Source organism: Chiloscyllium plagiosum, unplaced genomic scaffold (assembly GCF_037043375.1).
Source record: "Chiloscyllium plagiosum isolate Xiang-an unplaced genomic scaffold, Cpla_swu_hap1 HiC_scaffold_28, whole genome shotgun sequence".
Lineage (NCBI taxonomy): Eukaryota > Metazoa > Chordata > Chondrichthyes > Orectolobiformes > Hemiscylliidae > Chiloscyllium > Chiloscyllium plagiosum.
In genome coordinates, this window is record NW_028270166.1 from 55764295 (window position 1) to 55786244 (window position 21950).

Below are 21950 nucleotides of genomic sequence, written 5' to 3' on the forward strand. Positions count from 1 at the left end.
ATTTGCTTTCCCAAAATGCAACATCCTCACATTTATCTAAATTGAATTCCATCTGCCACTTAATTTCAGTACGTTTTAATGTAAGCGTGAATGTGAATGCATTAATTTGTTTGTTCAAAGTACTGTCACTAACTCTGACAATGTTCCAGACTAATTGGTCCCCTTGAGGTGAAAATCAGATATAAATGCTCGTGGCATGGTGCTGCTTTGGGAGGACACAGTGCACCAGTGCATTGCTCTCACAGAAAATGCATGCACCAGGAAATGGACCAGCATTTGCCATTTATTATTCACTTCTCGCAGCTTTTGGAGTCCTAGGTAATGTCTTTAATGAAAGGAGTACCAAGGCATTGGACATTTAACTATGTAAGTTTAGATCAGAGTGGTGCTGGAAAAGCACCACTATTTAACTGTGTAATCTCATAGAGCATAGCCATGAGTGGAATGGTGGTTCAGTGGTTAGCTCTACCACCTGACAGTGCGATCAGACCCAGGCTCGGTTCTGGCCTGGAGCCACTGCCTGTATGAAGGTTGCACATGCTTCTGTGCGGGTTTTCTCCAGCTGCTCTTGTTTCTGCCCACAGTCCAAAGATGTGCAGGTGAGGTAAATTGGCTATGTTAGGTTGGCCGGAGTGTTAGATGCATTAGTCGGGGGTTATCGTATTGAATACATTTTCCTCACAGCGCCCTTCTGAATTTTATTCTGAGTGCTTTGCAATGCTATAAATATCTACTTGTGCTGTTAATGGTCTGACCTGTTCACGTTGGATTCAAATTAATTAACTAACATTCTAACATCAATTTTCTTGCTTGATTATCCTTCGTATTTCAATAGATGTCACCCGTCCTTTTACAAGTGAATTAATATTGCAAACTGTACTATCCTGTATATAAAAAAAAGACAGAGTGAATTAGGTCATCAGAGCAGCAAATTAAAATGCACAGAATAATATTTATTTTTCACATTTAGTTTTGATCTGAAAACAATAGACTGTGAGAATATATTGTCCTTTGTTCGATATTGCTGTTCCTCTTTCCGTTACTGTCTCGGTCATCAGGATTGCAGCATCTGTTATGTTAAGTAATTTCAGCAGTCTTGTTCTCTTACCTGCACATTGGCTGACATCAGTTTTGCATTGAACAATTTTATTAAATCATTGTTAACTGCTCATCTCCATGTATAATTCCTTAAATCATATTCTCTCTTTTACTTATACAGCCTAACATATTGATATACAAATATATTATTTGACAGAGGTCAGGGTCGGAGGGTGGGGGTGGCATATTTCATGTCTGTTCTGACTTGCCATTGGGCGGTGTTGGTGAGCTGCTATTTTGAAAAGCTGCAATCCACATGATCAAGTTTGATGCATAATCCTGTTATGGGATCTTGGTCAATCATCAGTGAAGGAATGGTGATATATTTCCAAGTCAGCATGGTGATTGGCTTGGTGGGGCACCTTCAGGTGGTGATACACCAGTTTCCCTATTGTCCTCTTCTCTCCAGATGGAAGTGATCATGGGTTTGGTAGATATTTTCTAAGGATTTTTGGTGCATTTCTGCAGTGCATCTTGTCGATAGTGTATGCTTTTGATTTTGAACATTGTTGGTGGGGAGCTAGATGCTTGTGGATGCAATGCCAATGGGACAGGCTGTTTTGTCTTCTATGGTGTCAAGTTTCTTGAGTCTTGTTGGAGCTGCATTCATCCAGCCAAGTGGGGAATATTTCATTACACTCCTGAATTGTGTGATGAAGACGGTTGTCAAGTTTTGGGGGAATCAAGATTGGGTTACTCACTGCAGTAGTTCTGCCTCTGACTTGTTCTTGTGGCCACTGTGTGTATCTGTCAAGTCTAGTTGAGTGTCTGGTCATTAATGGATGCATGTTTTGGGTGATTTAGTGATGATACCATCACTGAATGTCAAACACGGTGATTAGATCATCACTTATTGGAGATTCTCTTTGCCTGGCATTTGTGTGGCATAAATATCACTGGCCACTTGTCAGCCTGGATAATGGCCAGATCTTGTTGCAATTGAACATGGACTGTTTCGGTAACTGAGAAGTCACAAATGGTGCTGAACATTGTGCAATCATTAGTGAACACCCCTTCTTCTGACCTTGCTATGAAAGTCACTAATGAAGTATCTGGGTGGGACTTAGACACAACCTTTAAGACCTCCTGCAGAGATGTTCTGGAGCTCAGATGACTCACTTCCAACAATCACAAGCATCTGCCTGTGTGCCAGTAATGATACTAATCAACGAGCGTTTGCCCCCAATATTCATTGATTTCAGTTTTGCTAGAGCTACTTGATGATATATTCATAAAATGTGGCTCTGATAATAAAGGCTGTCACTCTCAGTTCACCTCTGGAAGTCTTCTCTTTTGTCCATATATGAGGTCAGACATTGAATGGATCTGGTAGACACATTCCATCTCGTTACTGATGATTATGAGTAGCCTAATATGCGGGTAATTGGATTTGCGCACATTTCTGTGTACAGGACATAATTAGACAATTTTCCACATTATTCGTTGGATTCCAGAGTTGTAGCTGTTCTCGAAGACCTTTACTCTGTGAAATGGCAAGTTCTAAAGCAGAAGTTATCATGATTATTGTAGGAATTTTGTCAGCGCCCATAGAAAATGCAGTATACTATGCCTTATACAATTTATTTATTATCCTTACAAGGATGTTGCCAGGGTTGGAGGATTTGAGGTATAGGGAGAGGCTGAACAGGCTGGGGCTGTTTTCCCTGGAGCGCGGAAGCTGACGGGTGACCGTATAGAGGTTTACAAAATTATGAGGGGCATGAATAGGATAAATAGGCAAAGTCTTTTCCCCTAGGGTCAGGGAGTCCAGACCTAGAGGGCATAGGTTTTGGGTGAGAGGGGAAAGATATAAAAGAGACCTCAGGGGCAACTTCTTCACACAGAGGGTGGTACGTGTATGGAATGAGCTGCCAGAGGAAGTGGTGGAGGCTGGTACAATTGCAACATTTAAGAGGCATTTGGATGGGTATATGAATAGGAAGGGTTTGGAGGGATATGGGCAGGGTGCTGGCAGGTGGGACTAGATTGGTTTGAGATATCTGGTCAGCATGGACAGGTTGGACCGAAGGGTCTGTTTCCATGCTGTACATCTCTATGACTCTGTGACTGTATGTGGAATGAACTGAATTAGCTACAGATTGGTATGTATAATGTGAGGGACGAGTGAAGGAGGCCAAGATGGATCATTACCTCGACTTTTCTGATTGTTGCAAAAGCTTCAGCCTATTTTTTATACTGTTGTGTTGGACTCTACCATCTTTGAGGATGAAGATATTTGTGGAGTCACCTCTCCCCGTGACATTGTTTAATTGTTCACCACCATCCATAACTAGATTTGGAGCTGATGTTCTTTCTGTGGGCTAGCTTAGCTCTGTTGATTGTTTGCTCCTTATTTCAGCATGAAAGTAATCCTGTTTGATATTTTCATCACCTTGCCACTTCAATTTTCGGTATGCCTGGTGCTGCTCCGAGCATATCCTCCTGCACTCTCCACTGAAGCAGTGTTGAACTCGTCACTCGATTGCAATGGTTGATTGGGCACTATCCTGAGCCAGCTGTTGTGGATTGTACTTGAGTACGAATCTATTTCTGTAAATGGCCCACATTACCTCTTGAATACTTAACCTTGAGTTGCTCGATATGCTCGAGGTCTGTCCCATTTAAGATGGTGATAGTGACACACAACACATTGAGGGCTTTCTCCGTTTGAAGGCAAGATTTCGCTTCAAAAGCAAGTATGGGGTGGTCACTCTTACCAATACTGTCAGTGGCAGGTACGTTGTTATGGAGCAAGCCAGACCACCCTCAAAACATTTCAAGTAGGCAGCCCAGATCCTAAGTTCACGAGTTGTTTATGCAGATGTAGAGAGGATATTCCAGAAGTGACGCAGCTGGCCCTATAACTCAGTTTTACACAAAATATAATTTATTTACAGACTACTACCAGAAACACAAAGTAAAGAACCAAATTTAGAATAGTTTAACTTACTGAAAACCGAATCTACTCTACAGCATATTAATGATGCTGCTCCAAATATTTGCAACATTCCTATAAACTTTCCCTTGACAAGAATAGTTAAAATCAAATACAGGTTCTTACAGGATAGATGTCAGAGTGAGAGAGAAAAATCAATATGGAGCTGTTTTTTTTTTGACCCGCAGCTTCAATTATAGAGTGCTTGCTAAAACCAAACCCTGCACTGGGAGAACTGGCCATTCCCCTTCAGAAAACATATATGTTTTCTCAAAAAGACTTAAAACCTTTCAAGAAGATAATTCCAGACGTATCAGAACCTCTGCCTTTATGAATCCTGTTGAAAAAAAACAAAGACAACATAACCTTGTCAAAGAGACAGTGTCATCACAGCTTCAAAAGACAGAAGATTGGCAAGGATGAGGTCAAGTATGTTTTATGACCTCTTTTCTGTTCATTCACTAGCTGCCATAGATCCAGTCTCATAGCTATGTTCTTTAGGATACGCTCAGCCCGACTAGTAATGTTGCTACTGAGCTATTGTTGGTGATGGAAATTGAAATCACCCATCACTGCTTGGTCCGTCCTGTCTGTTGACAGGACATATTCAGCAATAGTGATGGCACTCTCGGGGACATTTTCAGATATGATTCCATGAGTATGACTTTTTCAGGATGTTGCTTTAACAGTCATTGAGATAGCTCTCCCAATATTGGCTCTACCCTCCAGAAGAGAGTAAGGAGGACTTTGCAGGATCTGTAGGGCTGTTTATGCCTTTATCTTTTTGAGTCCTTTGATTGATGGAAGGTGCTCCATTCGGTTTCATTTCTCTGTTGAGACTTTGTAGTGTTTGATACAACTAAGTGGTTAGCAAGGCCGTTTCTAAGTGCAGTTGAGAGTCAATCTTGACTGCATTCAATTCCTTGACCTCTACTGTTCATTGCATTCTTACTAATCTTCATTATTTCACTGAGATAAAACACAGCTGGTTTGGTGCTTATTTTATCTTTTTCCTTCATTCATGGTGAATGTGGTAGAGAGAAGTAGTAGAGGAGGATTCTGCATGAATTTAGTGTTCAACTGGAAGAAGAGCATCCAATAGAAAGTAGTAGTGAGAAGGAACTGAGAAATTGTTGGGAGAACTTTGAGTTCTTACTGACAGCATATAAAAGGGAGGTAATCTCGAGCTTGAGATAAAAAGGCTGCTGTTGAGGCCAAAGTATGGACTTCCATGATCATCAGGCTTTGCTGAGGAGGGCAAATAGCATTGATGTACAGCAAGGTATGGAATTGAAATTTCTTTTAATATGATAGTTTCTATAACAGTAGTAATTGCAGTTACTAAAATGGTATGTTCATCCTGAGAGAGTGTGAGATCAGGGAAATGTCAAATATCTTAGTCACTTGCTCGACAAGAAATGTATTGACCTGAATTTCCTTTCAGAACATAGATTTGTTAGAACAGCAGTTGAACACGGGATGGAGCATTGAAGAGGCAGGAAATTTCTGGATGGAAGTTTGAGGGGTGTGGTCACGTGAAACGTTCAGCCAGATTGATAAGTGGCAGCCAGGAAAGGCAAAAAGGCAGTCTAGGAATCCCATGTGGCTGTTCCTTTTCACACGTATATACAGATGTGTATTATTCTGGGGTGGAGTGCTAGGTATGGCTTAACAAGGGAAGATGACGTCAGCAGCCAGATCAGTGGCACCATGGTTGATTCTGTTGTACAAAAAGGAGGGTACAAGTATTGGTGAGAGATAAGCTTTGGGAACATTGTAGTTAAGGACACAGATAGACATTCAGGTGGCCGCAAGCAAGACATCATATGTGTATTGCTTCACTATTGCTCGGATCAAGGATGTCTCTGAGCAGTCATTAGGTGTTGTCAAAGGGAAGGATGAACAGCCAAGTATCATGGACCACATTGGTGCTGAAGATATAAACAGGAAGATATGATGTCCTGCAAACATAAATTAGGGAGCTGGATAGAATGATTGAAAGCAGGACCTCTGGGGTTTTAATCCCTATGCCACATGCTTGCAAGGCCAGAAATATGGAGATACTACATTTGAGCGTGTGACTAAAGAGCTGATGGAGTTGTGAGGGCCTAAGATGGATCATTGTGATCTCTTTCAGGGGAGGAGCATCCACAAGGATGGCTTGTTTCTGAACTAGAGGGGCACGAACACGTTTGCAGGGAGACTTGCTACTAGTCAGTTGGGTTTGAATTACTGTGGAACAGCGGATGGAAACAGAACAGCAACTAGAGTCATTGAGGAGAAGATAAAGGTTAAATCAGATCACTTTAATAGGAAGTAAAGGCGAGGGCCAGCTGAAAGAAAATGACACATGTTGCTGTGTGAAGTACATTTATTTTTTTGCAAAGTGTACAATACGTCAGGCAGATGAGTGCAGAATCTGCCTGTATAGAAGCCTGTTTAAGAGAAGGGCAGGGTAGGCAATTCAAGTGAGTTTTGAGAAGAGTGTTGAGAAGTTGAGCTTTTGGATGTAGGTTTGCTCGCTGAGCTTGGAGGTTCATTTCCAGACGTTTTGTTACCTTACTAGGTAACTGCTTCACTGGAATTCATGTGAAGCAATGCTGAAAATTCCTGCTTTCTATTTATATCTTTGGGTTTCTTTGGGTTGGTGACGTCATTTTCTATGATGATGTTATTTCCTGTGATGAAGTAACTTCCTGTTCCTTTTCTCAGGGGTTGGTAGGTGGAGTCTAACTCGATGTGTTTGTTGAGAGAGTACCGGTTGGAATGTCATGCTTCTCGGAATTCTCGTGCATGTGTTTGTTTGGCTTGTCCTTGGATGGATGTGTTGTTCCAATTCAACATTCCAGACTTTAAATGTTTTGGGTAGGATAACGAAGGATGTAAATAATATATTTTATTAGATTATTTACAGTGTGGAAACAGGCCCAACATGTCCACACCGACCCTCCGAAGAGCAACCCACCCAGACCCATTCCCCTACATTTACCCCTTCACCTAACACTACGGACAATTTAGCATGGCCAATTCACCTAACCTGCACATTTTTGGACTGTGGAAGGAAACCGGAGCACCCTGGAGGAAACCCACACAGACACGGGGAGAATGTGCAAACTCCACACAGATAGTTTGCCTGAGGCAGGAGATTGCATTACAAATTAGGAGAATGTCGAAGTTGCTTTCATATATAAATTCTTTCATTTATAAATCTCAGAACCTTTTTTTTAATTTACGTTCTCAAGTGAACTTTGAGAACAGGTGCCATCTCATCTCAGATTTGAGGTATGAGGAGCCCTGTGTGGGGCTGTCTGTGCCCCGATGTTCAGACAAATTCTATTTCTAAGATAGGGATTTACAGAAGCTTATATGGATTACAGTTTGAGCAAAATAAAGTGTAATTCTGCAAATACAAATTCACCCCATAAACTTATATATATATATATATATATATGAATGGCGGTGCAGGCTCGAAGGGCTGAATGGCCTCCTCCTGCACCTATTGTCTATTGTCTATAATGTGTGTGTGTGGGGGGGGTATGAGTGTTTGTGTGAGAGTGTGTGTGTGTGTGTATATGTGTGAGTGTATGGGAGAGAGCTGCATATGAGAGAAGGTCTGCATGAGTGTTAGAGTCTATAGGGGTGTGTGTGTGTGAGAGAGAGAGAGAGTGTAGTGCAGTGGTGCACCTGTAGTGGGTACCGAACTTGGCTATCAGCCTTTGCTTGGCCACTTTGCATTGTTGCCTGTCCCAAAGTTTACCTTGGAGGATGGTCACCCGAAGGTCCAAAGTCAAATGTCGCAGACGGCTGAAGTGTTATCCGACTCGGAGGGAACACTCCTGTCTGTCGATTGTTTAATAGTGTCCATTCATCTGATGCCATAGCTTTTGTTTGGTCTCACCAATGTACCATGCCTCAGCGCATCTTTGCCTACAGCGTATGAGGTAAACAACATTTGCCAAGTCACATGAGTACCTGCCATGTACGTGGTGTGTGGTGTCCCCACGTGTAATGGTTGTATCCATGTCGACACAGACTCATCTTGCAGCATCTGCCGTGACAGTTTTGTATGGTATTGACCTGAAAATCGGGCAGTTTGCTGTGAACAATGATCTGTTTAAGGTTTGGTTGTTGTTGAAAGGCGAAAAGGAGGCAAGAGGAAGGTTTTAGTGAGGTGCTCATGCTCTTTGCAGGCTGCGAAGAACATGTCATAGTTTTTCAGCTCTTGGAAGTACTGGACAATGAAGGGGTCCCTGTCCGTTGCAGTTTGTATATGCCTCCTGAGGAGTTCATTCCAGTTTCTTGCTGTGGCACGTCAGAATTGGCAGTTGAGCATTGTACCCCATTCTTATGACGACAAGTCCCGTTACATTCCTTCTCATCTGAACAGATCATACATCTGCAAAGGGTGTGTCCATAGGGGATGGATGTTTTAATATGTTTTGGATGGAAGCTGGAGAAGTGTATCATCGTGAGGTTATCCGTGGGTTTGCAGTAGAGTGAGGTGCTGAGGTACCCATCCTTGGTGGAGATGAATGTGTCCAGTAATGAGACATATGCTAAAGAGTAGTCCATGATGTATTTGATGGTTTGATGAAACTCATTGATATCACTGTGTAGTTGTTTCAGTGACTTCTCAACATGGATGAGAGGAAGAAAATGTCATTAATATACCGAGTGTATCATGTTGATTGGAGATCCTGCATGGAGAAGAAGTCTTGTATGAACTGTTGGCATATTGGCGTGCAAATTTGGTCCCCATGGCTGTTCCATGTGTCGGTATCAAGAACTAGTTGCTAAAGGTAAAGACATTGTGGTCGAGAATAAAGTGGATGAGTTGTAGGACGGTGTGTAGAGATTGGCAGTTGGTGGTGTTAAGTATTGAGGCTGTTGACGTGATCATGTCATTGTGGGGGATGCTGATGTGGAGTGCTGAAACGTCCATTGTGACGAAGAATGTTCCCAATTCAACTGGTGCATGAGTGATGAGTTTCTGTAATAAATCTCTGGTGTCATGACAGAAACTGGAGGTCCCCTGTACAATGGGTTTCAAGATTCCTTCGACATAGCTAGAGAGGTTCTCACAGGGTCCAATTGCCTGATACAATGGGACGTCCTGGTGTGTTGGCTTTGTGTATCTTTGGAAAACAGTAGAAGTCACCTACATGAGAATGACATGGGATGACGATATGTAGGGAACTCTGAAGGACTGGATCCAAAGTTCTGATCAATGTTTTTCGTTCATGGGTGTGTTCTTTGGTCGAATCAGCCCGTAGTTGCCTATAGTGTTTCTGGTTGTTTATTTCTCGGTACACTTCCTTACAGTAAGCTGTAAGGCTACGGCAACAGATGAATAGATACTGCACAACAATCAACAGACAGGAATGTTCCCTCCCAGTTGGAGAATACGTCAGCTGTCAGGGACATGATCATCCTTCAAGGTGGACTTTGGGACAGGCAACAACGCAAAGTGGCCAAACAGAGGCTGATAACCAAGTTCGGTACCCATCAGGATGGCCTCAACCAGGACATTGGGTTCATGTCACACTACAGGTGACCCCCACTGCACTACACACACACACTCTCTCTCTCTCACTCTCACACATACACACACAAACGCACACACACATATGCACACACATGTACAGACGCATAAACTCATGCAGACCCTCTCTCATACACAAGCTCTCTCTCATACACTCATACACACCCACACTCACACCCATACACACACCCTCTTATACCCCTTTACACTCACACTCACACGCATACACGTACTTTCTCACAGACACTCATACCCTTCCCCCCCAACATACACAGCCACATGCACACTCATACATAAACATTTGTGGGGTGAATGTCTACTCGCAGAATTATATTTTATTTTGCTCAAAAACTGCATGAATCCACTGAAGGTTTTTTAGAAATAGAATCAATCTGAATATTGGAGCACAGACAGTCCCACACAGGGCACCTCACACCTCCATTGCATTACCTGAGATGACATGGCAACTATTACTAATGTTCACTTGAGAACATAACTTTAAAAAATGTTCTGTTATTTACATATGGAAGAATTGAAACCAACATGGCCATTCTAAAAGATTCGAAAAATCCAGGTCTTTTTCAATATATAATTTCAATTGCATCACTGTGTAAATGTTTGCTATAAATTCTGTGTCCTACGATCTTGTACTCCACAACCACATGAAGAAGGAGCAGTGCTCCAAAGTTAGTGCTTCCAAAATAATCTATTGGACTATAACTGAGTATTGTGTGATTCTTAACTTTGCCTACTGAGGACAGTAAGCATGTCATTTGCCTTCTTTGCCACATTAGCCAACTTGGTTACCATGTTGAGGGAGCAATGGATGTCTAACCCAAAACCTACTGTTATTTCAATGTTTCTAAGAGATCTAACATATAGTTTCCTGTTGAACTTGACCATTCCAAATGCTTCAATTCACACTTGAACTCCATTTTACATTTCTCTGCACAACTTTCCAATTGATCTATGTCCTGCTGTAACTTTTGACAAATGTCCTTATTAATTACGACTCCATCAATTTGCATGTCATCTGCAAACATACTAATCAGGTCACTGACATTTTCAATAAAATCACGTACATGAATGACAAACAGAAGTCCCAGTACTGATCCCTGTGGAACACAACTGATCACAGACCTCCATTTAGAACTCTATGCCTCCATAACTACCCCCGTCTTCTATAAGCAAACCAAATGTGCAAACGTCTTACCGAATCACCATAAGTCCCATGGGACTTACACTTCTGAACCAATCCACCATAAGGAATCCTGTCAAATATTTTTTCGTGAATTCCATGCAGACAACATCGGTCAACTGACCCTCATCAAACATCACTGTTACTTCTTCCAATAACTCAATATAATTTGTAAGACAGGATGTTCCCCACACAAATTAATGCTGACTGTATTAAGTCAATTCTTGATTAATTTGATCTGTTACTGTCACATCTGCTGTAATTCAGTGAAAAGGGTTGTTTTATGTGCTTTATAGGCAGATTGTACTGTACAAGTGCATCATGTTAACAGACAGAGCGCAGGATGCATTGATACAGGTGTGCAGAAATGCAGAGAGATAAGCATTAACATTTAAAATATCCATGCAAAAGTCTGATAACAACAATGAAGAGGTTGTTCTTGAGTCTTTTTGAATGTGTATTCAAACTTCTTTATGTTCTGCATGATGGAAGAGGGTGGGAGAATGTATAATCGAGGTGGGAGTCTCTTTGATTATACTGGTTGCTTTCCTGATTCAGTCAAAGTATAGATGATGTTAATAGATGAGAGGCTGCTTTGTGTGATGGACTGTGCTGTGTTCACATCTGCCTGTAGTTTCTTGCACCTTGGGAACAGCAGTTACCACGCCATGCTGTGACGTATCCTGACAGGATGTTTTCTACGATGCATCTATAGAAATTTTTAAGATACTTTTTAGCTTAGATTACCTACAGTGCAGAAACAAGCCCTTTGGCCCAACAAGCACACACCGACGCTCTGAAGAGTTACCCACCCAGACCCATTCCCCTACTAATGCACCTATTACTATGGGCAATTTAGCATGGCCAATTCACCTGACCTGCACATCCTTGGACTGTGGGAGGAAACCGGAACAGACACAAGGAGAATATGCAAAATGCACACAGACAGTCGCCCAAGTCTAGAATCGAACCCGGATAGCTAGTACTGCAAGAGGAATATTGTGCTTTCTTAATTATAGTGTCAAAATGTGTAGATCAGGACAGATTGTTGGTGATCATTTTCCCAGGATCTTGAAGGTCTTGACCATCCCCAGTTAGCACAATTGATGCAGACAGAGGTGTGCCTTCCACTGAAATTCTGGAAGTCAATCACCAGCTCTTTAATTTTGCTGAATTTGATGGAGTGATTATTGTCTTTACACCATGCCACTAAGCATTCCGTATCTTTCTTGTACTCTATCTTGAGACCCAACTACAATGACGGTGTTGTCAGCAAACATGTGAACAGAGTTGGCATGGAATTTAGCCACACAGTCATGTGCATATCAAAAGTTAATAGGGAGCTGAGTACACAGCTTTGTGGAGAACCAGTGTTAAGGATTATCGTGAAGGAGGTGTCATAATCTATCCTTCCTGATGGCAGTTCTTTGGTCAGGAAGTCGAGAATCCTATTATAGAGGCTCTCCTCTATAGAGCAGAGACCTGGCCTCCGGAGGATAAAGATGAGTTTGTTAATATGGTATTTAAGGGGAGCTGCAGTCAATAAGAACGAGCCTGATTTACGGGTATCCTTAGTGTCCAAATAGAATCATAGAATATAATAGAATCCCTATCGTGTGGAAGAGGGGCATTCAGCCCATTAAACCCAGCCCAATTCTCTGAAGAGAATCCCACTCATACCCTACGTTTTCCTTGGCTAATCCACCCAACCTACACATCCCTGGATGCTATGGGCAATTTAGCATTGCCAAATCTGCACAGTTTTGGACTGTGGGAGGAAAGCACAACACCCACATAAAAGCCACACAGTCATGGGGAGAGTATGCAAACTCCACACACACACAGTCACCTGAATGTGAAATCAATCTCAGATCACTGACGCTGTGAGGCAGCTGCTAATGACTAAGCTAACGTGTCACCCAAGGGATGCTCCAGTGATGCGTGTAGGGCCTGGGAGCTGGCATTAGCCGTGGGCTATTTGCACTAGTAGGTGAATTGCAAGGGATCAAGTTGATCTGGGTGGCTGGCTTGATGTAAGCCGTGGCCCACTTCCTGAAACATTTCAGAATTATGGATATTAGAGACACCGGGCTGCCGTCATTGATGCATGCTCTATGATTCTTCACCTGCACTGCGATGACGGTGGGCTTCCTGCAGCAGTTGAAGACACAAGATCGTAGTAACAAGAGGCTAAAGATGTCTACAGATGCTTCTGCCAGTGGTCCATACAGCATTCCTTTGGCCCTTCACATTTGGTGAGTTCACCTTGAAGATGATGATCTAGCAGTGACCGAATGTACAGATGTATTCGAGGCTGTTAGAACAGGTGATATTGTTTCATTGCCCTTCTGTTCAAAGTGAGTGTACAGTGCATTGTGCTCATGAGGTAGGAATGCACTGTTGCTCACAATTCTGTTTGAATTCACTGTGTGACCTGCTATAACGTTAATCCTTGCAACAAACTTGGGGTGGACACGTGGTTAGTCTGGGTCTTCAGCTTAGTTTGATATTGCCTCTTGGCATCCATGATGGTCTTGTGAAGGCGGTCCCTGCATATCCTCTGTAGGTCAGGGTCCCTGACTTGATTGTCTCAGTCATGGACTACAATACAGAGTGGTTCTCCTGACTCAGCCATGCTTTCTGGTTGGGGAACGTTTTGATTAATTTCTTATGAGGTCGTCATTTACGCTCTTACTCATGAAGTCTGTTACGGTAGTGGCATGCTCATTTAGGTTGGTCACTGAATTCTTGAATATATACCACTAAATCTAAGCAGTTCCACAGAAGCCCTTCTTTTTCCTCAAGCCAACATTGCATGACTTTCCAAATTGGGTCCACAAGCTTTAATTTCTGCTTGCAAGCCTTAAAGGGAGCACAGTGTCGTGGTCTAATTTTCCAAAATATGGATGGGAGATGGAGTGGTAGGCAGTTTTGGTGCTTGTAAAGCAATGCTCAAGGATGTTCAGACTTCTGATAGGATAGATGTGCTGGTGATATTTTGCTACCATATTATTGACGTTGGCCTGGTTGAAGTCACCTGCTACCATAAACAAGGCCTTGAGATATCCTGATTCAATACTGCACATAGCGTCGTATATAATGTCAAGTGCACTGTTCACTTCCACAATGGATGGGATGTAGACCTCTGTCAAGATAGCAAAGGCAAACTCATGCATCAGGCAGGGTGAACAGCATTTCACTATTAAATATTCTAGATTGAACGTTCTTTTCAACTTAGAAATACATTGTGTCCCTAAGAATCTTCTCCAATAATTTCCCTACTACTGAAGTAATGCTCCTTTGCCTATAATTTCCAGGATTATCCGTATTGCCCTTCTTGAACAAGGAACAACACTGGCTACTGTTCATTCTTCTGAGAGATTTCATGTAACTAAAACAAAATAAAAATATCACTGTCAAGGCCACAGAAATCAATTCCCTTGACCACTCAGTGTTCTAGGATTGATCCATCAGGCCCTGAGAATTTATGCACCTTGATTCTATTCAATCATTGTCCATAACTGCTTCCATTCAAAGTTGTATTATAACTATTGTGCTGCCTTCTTGAAACTTTGCAGTCAATTCGTTCTGCAATATGATTAGGGAGCTATTTCAAGAATTTGGACCCATTAACACTGATATAACAGACATAAACTGGTGAGTTGCAGCAATGTAAATGAACTGATGGCAGATATATTTGTTCAGAAGCCTTATTTCATTCATTGCCTATTTTTACTGCACATTCATCATTTCAAATATTTACTGTGAAATTGTTGTTAAGTATGTAATGTTTTCCCTCAATATCTTGATTCCGCTGTTATTGAGATACATCTTATTGTCATTGCTCACAATGCCTACAAATTAATTAACTTATTTAGTAAACAATCATTATTTCTGCCTTTTTCTATCGTGTTGAAGGCTTTAACGTAATTCAGTTGCTGCTATTTCAAGGCAATCTAATATATGAACTGTTTTGGAAATTAAATAAGATTTTTTTTTAAAAAACGAAGTTAAAAATGGAGTGAGACATCTCCTTGTAGCGAGTAAGGCATAGTTTAGCATGTAGGAAGCTGAAATGTCAAAAGGGTCTGTGGCAGTGGAAATGGATGTTGATAGAAATTGGATATCAGGGTTCTTAGCAGAGGCAGTAATGCAGAGACTTGAGCAAACAGCTCTGCCAACCATCCAACGCAAAATCTGGGTCCGCTATTTGTCTGACACCTTTGTCATTACTAAACGAAACAAGTTAGAGGAAACCTTCAGGACCATCAGTAATATCCTTACTGGCATAAAATTTACTAAATAAGAGGAAAATAACAACAAACTGTCATTCCTAGATGTCACAGTAAAGCGAACAGCTAATGGGGAACTTCAAATTAGCGTCTACAGAAAAACAACACACACAGACCAAATATTGAACTACAGAAGCAATCACCCCAACATCTACAAGCGAAGCTGCGCCAAAACATTATTTCAATCAGCCAACACATACTGCAGCACAGTAGAACTATGCAGAGCAGAGGAAAATCACCTAAACCGCGTAGTCAAAAAGAATGGGTACTCAATGAACACAGTCTACCGATTTCTCAGCAACAAATCTAAACAAGCAGATAAATGCCACTCTCCCCTACATCAAAGACAGCTTGGAAATGACTGCCAGACTACTCAGTCCCCTTGACATCACGATAGCCCACAAACCTGCCAACACACTAAAACAACAGCTAATGAACTTGGAAGACCTGATACAGACAATGAGCACAACCAACGTCATTTACAAAATATCGTGCCAGGACTATAGCAAACACTACATTGGACAAACAGGCAGAAAACTAGCCACCAGGATACATGAACACCAACTACCCACAAAAAGACATGACCCTTTCTCACTAGTATCCTCAAATACAGATAAGGAGAAAGTGAGGACTGCAGATGCTGGAGATCAGAGCTTAAAAATGTGTTGCTGGAAAAGCGCCGCAGGTCAGGCAGCATCAAAGGATCCAAACACCCATGTGAATTGAGGTCAAATCAGATACCAAAAAAAGAGACAGTGTAGGAGAAGGAAAGGTGGGATCTCGACATGCAGAGACAGGAAACGTAAAGGTTTCTGTTTAAATTTATTTAAATGCCTGAAAAACCGTTGATTCTCCTGCTCCTTTGATGCTGCCTGACCTGCTGCGCTTTTCTAGCAACACATGTTTAAGCTCAAATACAGATAAAGAAGGACACCACTTCGACTGGGCCAACACATCCATTCAAGGACAAGCCAAACAAAGACGCACATGAGAATTCCTAAAAGCATGGATTTCCAACTGGAACTCTATCAACAAACACATCGAGTTAGACCGCATCTATCACCCTCTGAGAAAAGGAACAGGAAGTGACTTCACCACAGGAAATAACATCACCACAGGAAATGATATCACCAACCCAAAGAAACCCAAACATATAAATAGAAAGCAGGAATTTTCAGCATTGCTTTGCATGAGGCCCACTGAAGATGTTACCTAGTAAGGTAACAAAATGTCTGAAAATGAACCTCCAAGCTCAGCGAGCAAACCTACATCCAAAAGCTCAACCTGAGCTACAAATCTTCTCAAAACTTGCTAACATTGGCTATGATTGGACAGTGTTGTTTGAATGTTCCCGAAGTTAAACAACTGCATAAAAGAATAACAAAGGTATGAATCAATTATAAAAATGTTGCACTTGATTATAAGTGCACGATGGGCGGCACGGTGGCACAGTGGTTAGCACTGCTGCCTCACAGCGCCAGAGACCCGGGTTCAATTCCCGCCTCAGGTGACTGACTGTGTGGAGTTTGCACATTCTACCGGTGTCTGCGTGGGTTTCCTCCGGGTGCTCCGGTTTCCTCCCACAATCCAAAAATGTGCAGGTTAGGTGAATTGACCATGCTAAATTGTCCGTAGTGTTAGGTGAAGAGGTAAATGTAGCAGTATGGGTCTGGGTGCTATACGCTTCGGCGGGTCGGTGTGGACTTGTTGGGCCGAAGGGCCTGTTTCCACACTGTAAGTAATCTAATCTAATCTAAAAAGTGTCACTGCATCATTAGCATTTTCTTTAGATCATATAGAATGTAATATATAAGCAGTAATGTATTATAATATATTATAATATATAATAATATAATAGTATTATAATATGTAAGCAGTAATGTATTGATTTGAAATTCATAAAACTGAGAATACTGGAAGCCAGAAACAAAATCATAAAGTTTTGGGAAAAAAATCTTAGCAGGACTGGCAGCATTCTGAAGAGAAACTGAAGTTAACATTTCAAGTCCAATGAGCATCTCCAGTAATATGTTGATATAGCTCTCAACATTAGTAATGCATAAAATATCAACAACATAGATTTCAAAATCATTTTGCTTGAAACAGACTGGGAAATGATCAATAATTCATGCTTTTTCTCTGTAATTTACTTACAGCTAATTTGGCAACAATTGTGATTCTCTGCCGTGGAAAGTGTGGTCTATCCAAGTGCATTACACAGTATTTGATATCGATGGCGGTGACAGATCTCTTGGTTATTATCACTGCTGTGATATTAAGTCGACTTCGTGCTATTTATTTTCCTGCTAGTTTCCTTTCTACTACCCCAGGATGTAGCCTCGTTATTGTTCTCAGTTGTGCTTCCAGAGACAGTTCTGTTTGGTTAACCGTTGCTTTCACCTTCGATCGGTTCCTAGCCATTTGCTGCCAGGAACTCAAAACAAAATACTGCACGGAGAAAACAGCAGCTGTGGTGATAACAATCATATGCTTGATGTGCTGTGTAAAAAACATTCCTTTTTATTTCATATTTGAGCCAATGTATATGATTGATAATGTACCCTGGTATTGCAGTATAAAAGCAAGCAATTACAATTTAATTGCATGGAGAGTATATGACTGGCTGGATCGTATACTAACCCCTTGTCTTCCTTTCATTTTAATTTTACTGCTCAATATTATAACTGTTAGACATATCCTGTTGGCCAGCAGAGCCCGTCGGAGACTTCGAGCAAAAAGCAATGGTAAGAATCAGAGTGACACAGAGATGGAAAGTCGCCGAAAGTCCATTATTTTACTCTTTGCCATCTCGGGAAGTTTCCTCTTATTGTGGTTGGCCTATGTTATAAATTTCTTATTTGTTCAAATTTCAGGCAGCAATTATTCAATCGGTTCCAATGCTAATGACCCAAAATTTATCCTCCAGGAATGCGGATATATGTTACAACTTCTCAGTTCTTGCACCAATACGTGCATTTATGCAGGGACCCAGACTAAATTTAGAAGAGAATTAAAGGACGCATTTAAAATACTTTTTAATCTCATTACCAAATGGCATAAACAATGACAATGGCTGAATACATAGTTGCCATAGTGAAGTCCTTGCATGTGAATCGAATAAAATAGAAGTCAAATTTTAAATGGTGTATGAATTACTTATGTTTACTATTACTCAGTAATATTTTCATAACTTCAAATGAGGGTGAAAGACCTGTCTATCGGGCTGGTACTTGGGTGGCAACCAGAAGGTCAAATCCTTTGTCCAGAAGTTGTTTGCTTAAATTCACCAGAGTTTTTTTTGTCTTTTGTATATGTCAAAGGAAAAGAAAAGAAACAAGGTGAGCCATTAGAGTTTGGTGCAAATTGTTTGCTCTTGCATTGACATGTAGGAAAAGGAAAAGTCCACATTTCCCAAGTCAAGCCTTAATATGGTTCTAGGTCCTCGCCATGAGAGTCGCTTTTCATACACTCAGGGTAACCAGAAGGGGACAAATATGTACAATAGAAGTTTAAACTGGAGGAATAAAAATGGTGTTTTTCATTTGCCATCAGGACATGAAACATATTCTATTTCACTTCAGTGCACTAGACAGTTGGCAACAATTGTGATTCTCTGCCGTGGAAAGTGTGGTCTATCCAAGTGCATTACACAGTATTTGATATCGATGGCGGTGACAGATCTCTTGGTTATTATCACTGCTGTGATATTAAGTCGACTTCGTGCTATTTATTTTCCTGCTAGTTTCCTTTCTACTACCCCAGGATGTAGCCTCGTTATTGTTCTCAGTTGTGCTTCCAGAGACAGTTCTGTTTGGTTAACCGTTGCTTTCACCTTCGATCGGTTCCTAGCCATTTGCTGCCAGGAACTCAAAACAAAATACTGCACGGAGAAAACAGCAGCTGTGGTGATAACAATCATATGCTTGATGTGCTGTGTAAAAAACATTCCTTTTTATTTCATATTTGAGCCAATGTATATGATTGATAATGTACCCTGGTATTGCAGTATAAAAGCAAGCAATTACAATTTAATTGCATGGAGAGTATATGACTGGCTGGATCGTATACTAACCCCTTGTCTTCCTTTCATTTTAATTTTACTGCTCAATATTATAACTGTTAGACATATCCTGTTGGCCAGCAGAGCCCGTCGGAGACTTCGAGCAAAAAGCAATGGTAAGAATCAGAGTGACACAGAGATGGAAAGTCGCCGAAAGTCCATTATTTTACTCTTTGCCATCTCGGGAAGTTTCCTCTTATTGTGGTTGGCCTATGTTATAAATTTCTTATTTGTTCAAATTTCAGGCAGCAATTATTCAATCGGTTCCAATGCTAATGACCCAAAATTTATCCTCCAGGAATGCGGATATATGTTACAACTTCTCAGTTCTTGCACCAATACGTGCATTTATGCAGGGACCCAGACTAAATTTAGAAGAGAATTAAAGGACGCATTTAAAATACTTTTTAATCTCATTACCAAATGGCATAAACAATGACAATGGCTGAATACATAGTTGCCATAGTGAAGTCCTTGCATGTGAATCGAATAAAATAGAAGTCAAATTTTAAATGGTGTATGAATTACTTATGTTTACTATTACTCAGTAATATTTTCATAACTTCAAATGAGGGTGAAAGACCTGTCTATCGGGCTGGTACTTGGGTGGCAACCAGAAGGTCAAATCCTTTGTCCAGAAGTTGTTTGCTTAAATTCACCAGAGTTTTTTTTGTCTTTTGTATATGTCAAAGGAAAAGAAAAGAAACAAGGTGAGCCATTAGAGTTTGGTGCAAATTGTTTGCTCTTGCATTGACATGTAGGAAAAGGAAAAGTCCACATTTCCCAAGTCAAGCCTTAATATGGTTCTAGGTCCTCGCCATGAGAGTCGCTTTTCATACACTCAGGGTAACCAGAAGGGGACAAATATGTACAATAGAAGTTTAAACTGGAGGAATAAAAATGGTGTTTTTCATTTGCCATCAGGACATGAAACATATTCTATTTCACTTCAGTGCACTAGACAGTTGACTGCTTCAGGTGAGAGAACATTTCACTCAACCAGTGTATTAAATTGCACTAAAAGAGCTACTCTGAACAGTCTAGAGAACAAGAGAGCTTCACTTAAGAGTATCTATAATTTTGTCCAACATTTTCAGAGTACGAAGCTGCTGCAGTAAATATTTTATGATGTGAAGCCAATATTGATGTTCAACTCACAGTTTTCACTCCCAAGATGTGAGACAAATTTAAAGTGCTTAATTGGGTGGGGGTGGGGGCAACAGTGTTGGTGCAACAGGATAACAGCAAAGTTTAACAAAGGAATAGTTCAGAGAGAATATAAGCATTTTAATATTCAAGGGAGTATGATGATGCTGGCAGGCACTGGTTCAATGCAATCAGTATTAAAAGTAAGAGAGCGTGGTGCTGGAAAAACTCAGCCAGTCAGCATCCAAGGAGCAGCAGAATTGACGTTTTGGGAATGACGCTTGTGGGTCAGCGCTAAGAGATAAATGGGAGGAGGGTGGGGTTGGGGGAGGTAGCTGGGAAAGCAATAGATGGATGAAGGTGATAGGTCAGAAGGGGCAGTGATGGTCGGGTCCAGAGGGCGGTGCCGAGTTGGAGGCTTGGGACTGAGGTAATGTGGGGGCAAGGGAAATGAGAAAGCTGTTGAAATCCACATTTATCCCATGTGGTTGCAGGGTCCCAAGGCAGAATATGAGGCGTTCCTCCTCCAAGCGTCGGGTGGTAACAGTTTGGCGGTGGAGGAGGCCCACTACCTGCATGTCCTTGATGGAGTGGGAGGGGAAGTTGAAGTGTTCAGCGATGGGCAGTGGGGTTGCTGTGTGCGGGTGTCTCAGAGATGTTCTCTGAAATGATCCACAAGAATGTGTCCTGTCTCCCACATGTAGAGGAAACCACACCGGGTGCAGAGGATGCAGTAAATGACATTGGTAGAGGTGCAGGTGAATTTCTGACAGATGTGGAAGGATTTCTTGGGGCTTTGGACAGAAGTCAGAGGAGTGTATGGGCGCAGGCTGTGCACTTCCTATGGTGACACGGAAAGGTGCCAGCGTTGAGGTATGAGCTGATGGAGGGTGTGGACCTGACGAGGGAGTCGTAGAGGGAATAGTGTGATTGTGTGAGGCATGTGACTGCATTTACTAAATTGAGGACTTATTTACAGTCTGAACTGCTACCTGATGAGGATAAAATGGTTATATTTGTAGCTGACTCATGTTAGAACGATCATGATTGAAACCATGTGGGGTTTGCAGTTGTGCAGCAAGAGCAATCTCAGTTTAGAACAGTTAAATTGGAGGCCTGTTTGCAACCTTGTTCAGCACAGCTAGCTGAGTTTAAGGCACTAACAGCAGCATGTGAGTTGATCGAAGGTGAGATGGGGGATATCTATACTGATTCAGCTTATGCTCATGGGGTCTGCCATCTACTTGGGGCAGTCTGGAAGCAAAGGGAGTTCAGGAAGAGCAAAAGAGATCCCATACAACATTACCAACAGATTGGAGATTTGACGACTGCGTTAATGAAGCCAAAAACGCTGGCTATTATAAAGTGTCAGTCTCACAAAAAAGGCAGTGATATGGTGGTTAAGGGTAATTGTTCAGCTGATGAAGCAGCTAGAATGGCCTCTTCAGCTGTCATTGCACCCCAGGTGCATTTAGATCCGGAGCTGAAAATGTGTTGCTGGAAAAGCGCAGCAGGTCAGGCAGCATCCAGGGAACAGGAGGATCGATGTTTCGGGCATAAGCCCTTCCTGAAGAAGTGCTTATGCCCGAAACGTCGATTCTCCTGCTCCCTGGATGCTGCCTGACCTGCTGCGCTTTTCCAGCAACACATTTTCAGCTCTGATCTCCAGCATCTGCAGA

General features: G+C 41.6%; 2 protein-coding genes across 2 annotated transcripts; both read left to right on the forward strand.

The window, feature by feature from the left end:
• Positions 1 to 248: 248 nt before the first annotated feature.
• LOC148142767 (putative G protein-coupled receptor 139) lies at positions 249 to 18132 on the forward strand. The gene is made up of 2 exons (XM_087976215.1): positions 249 to 318; positions 17222 to 18132. Exons 1-2 carry the CDS (start codon positions 249 to 251, stop codon positions 18130 to 18132), a joined length of 981 nt encoding a protein of 326 aa, XP_087832341.1.
• A 361-nt stretch (positions 18133 to 18493) lies between these two features.
• Positions 18494 to 19564, forward strand: LOC148142768 (putative G protein-coupled receptor 139). The gene has a single exon (XM_087976216.1). The coding sequence runs from the start codon at positions 18494 to 18496 to the stop codon at positions 19562 to 19564; it is 1071 nt and encodes a 356-aa protein (XP_087832342.1).
• Positions 19565 to 21950: the final 2386 nt, after the last annotated feature.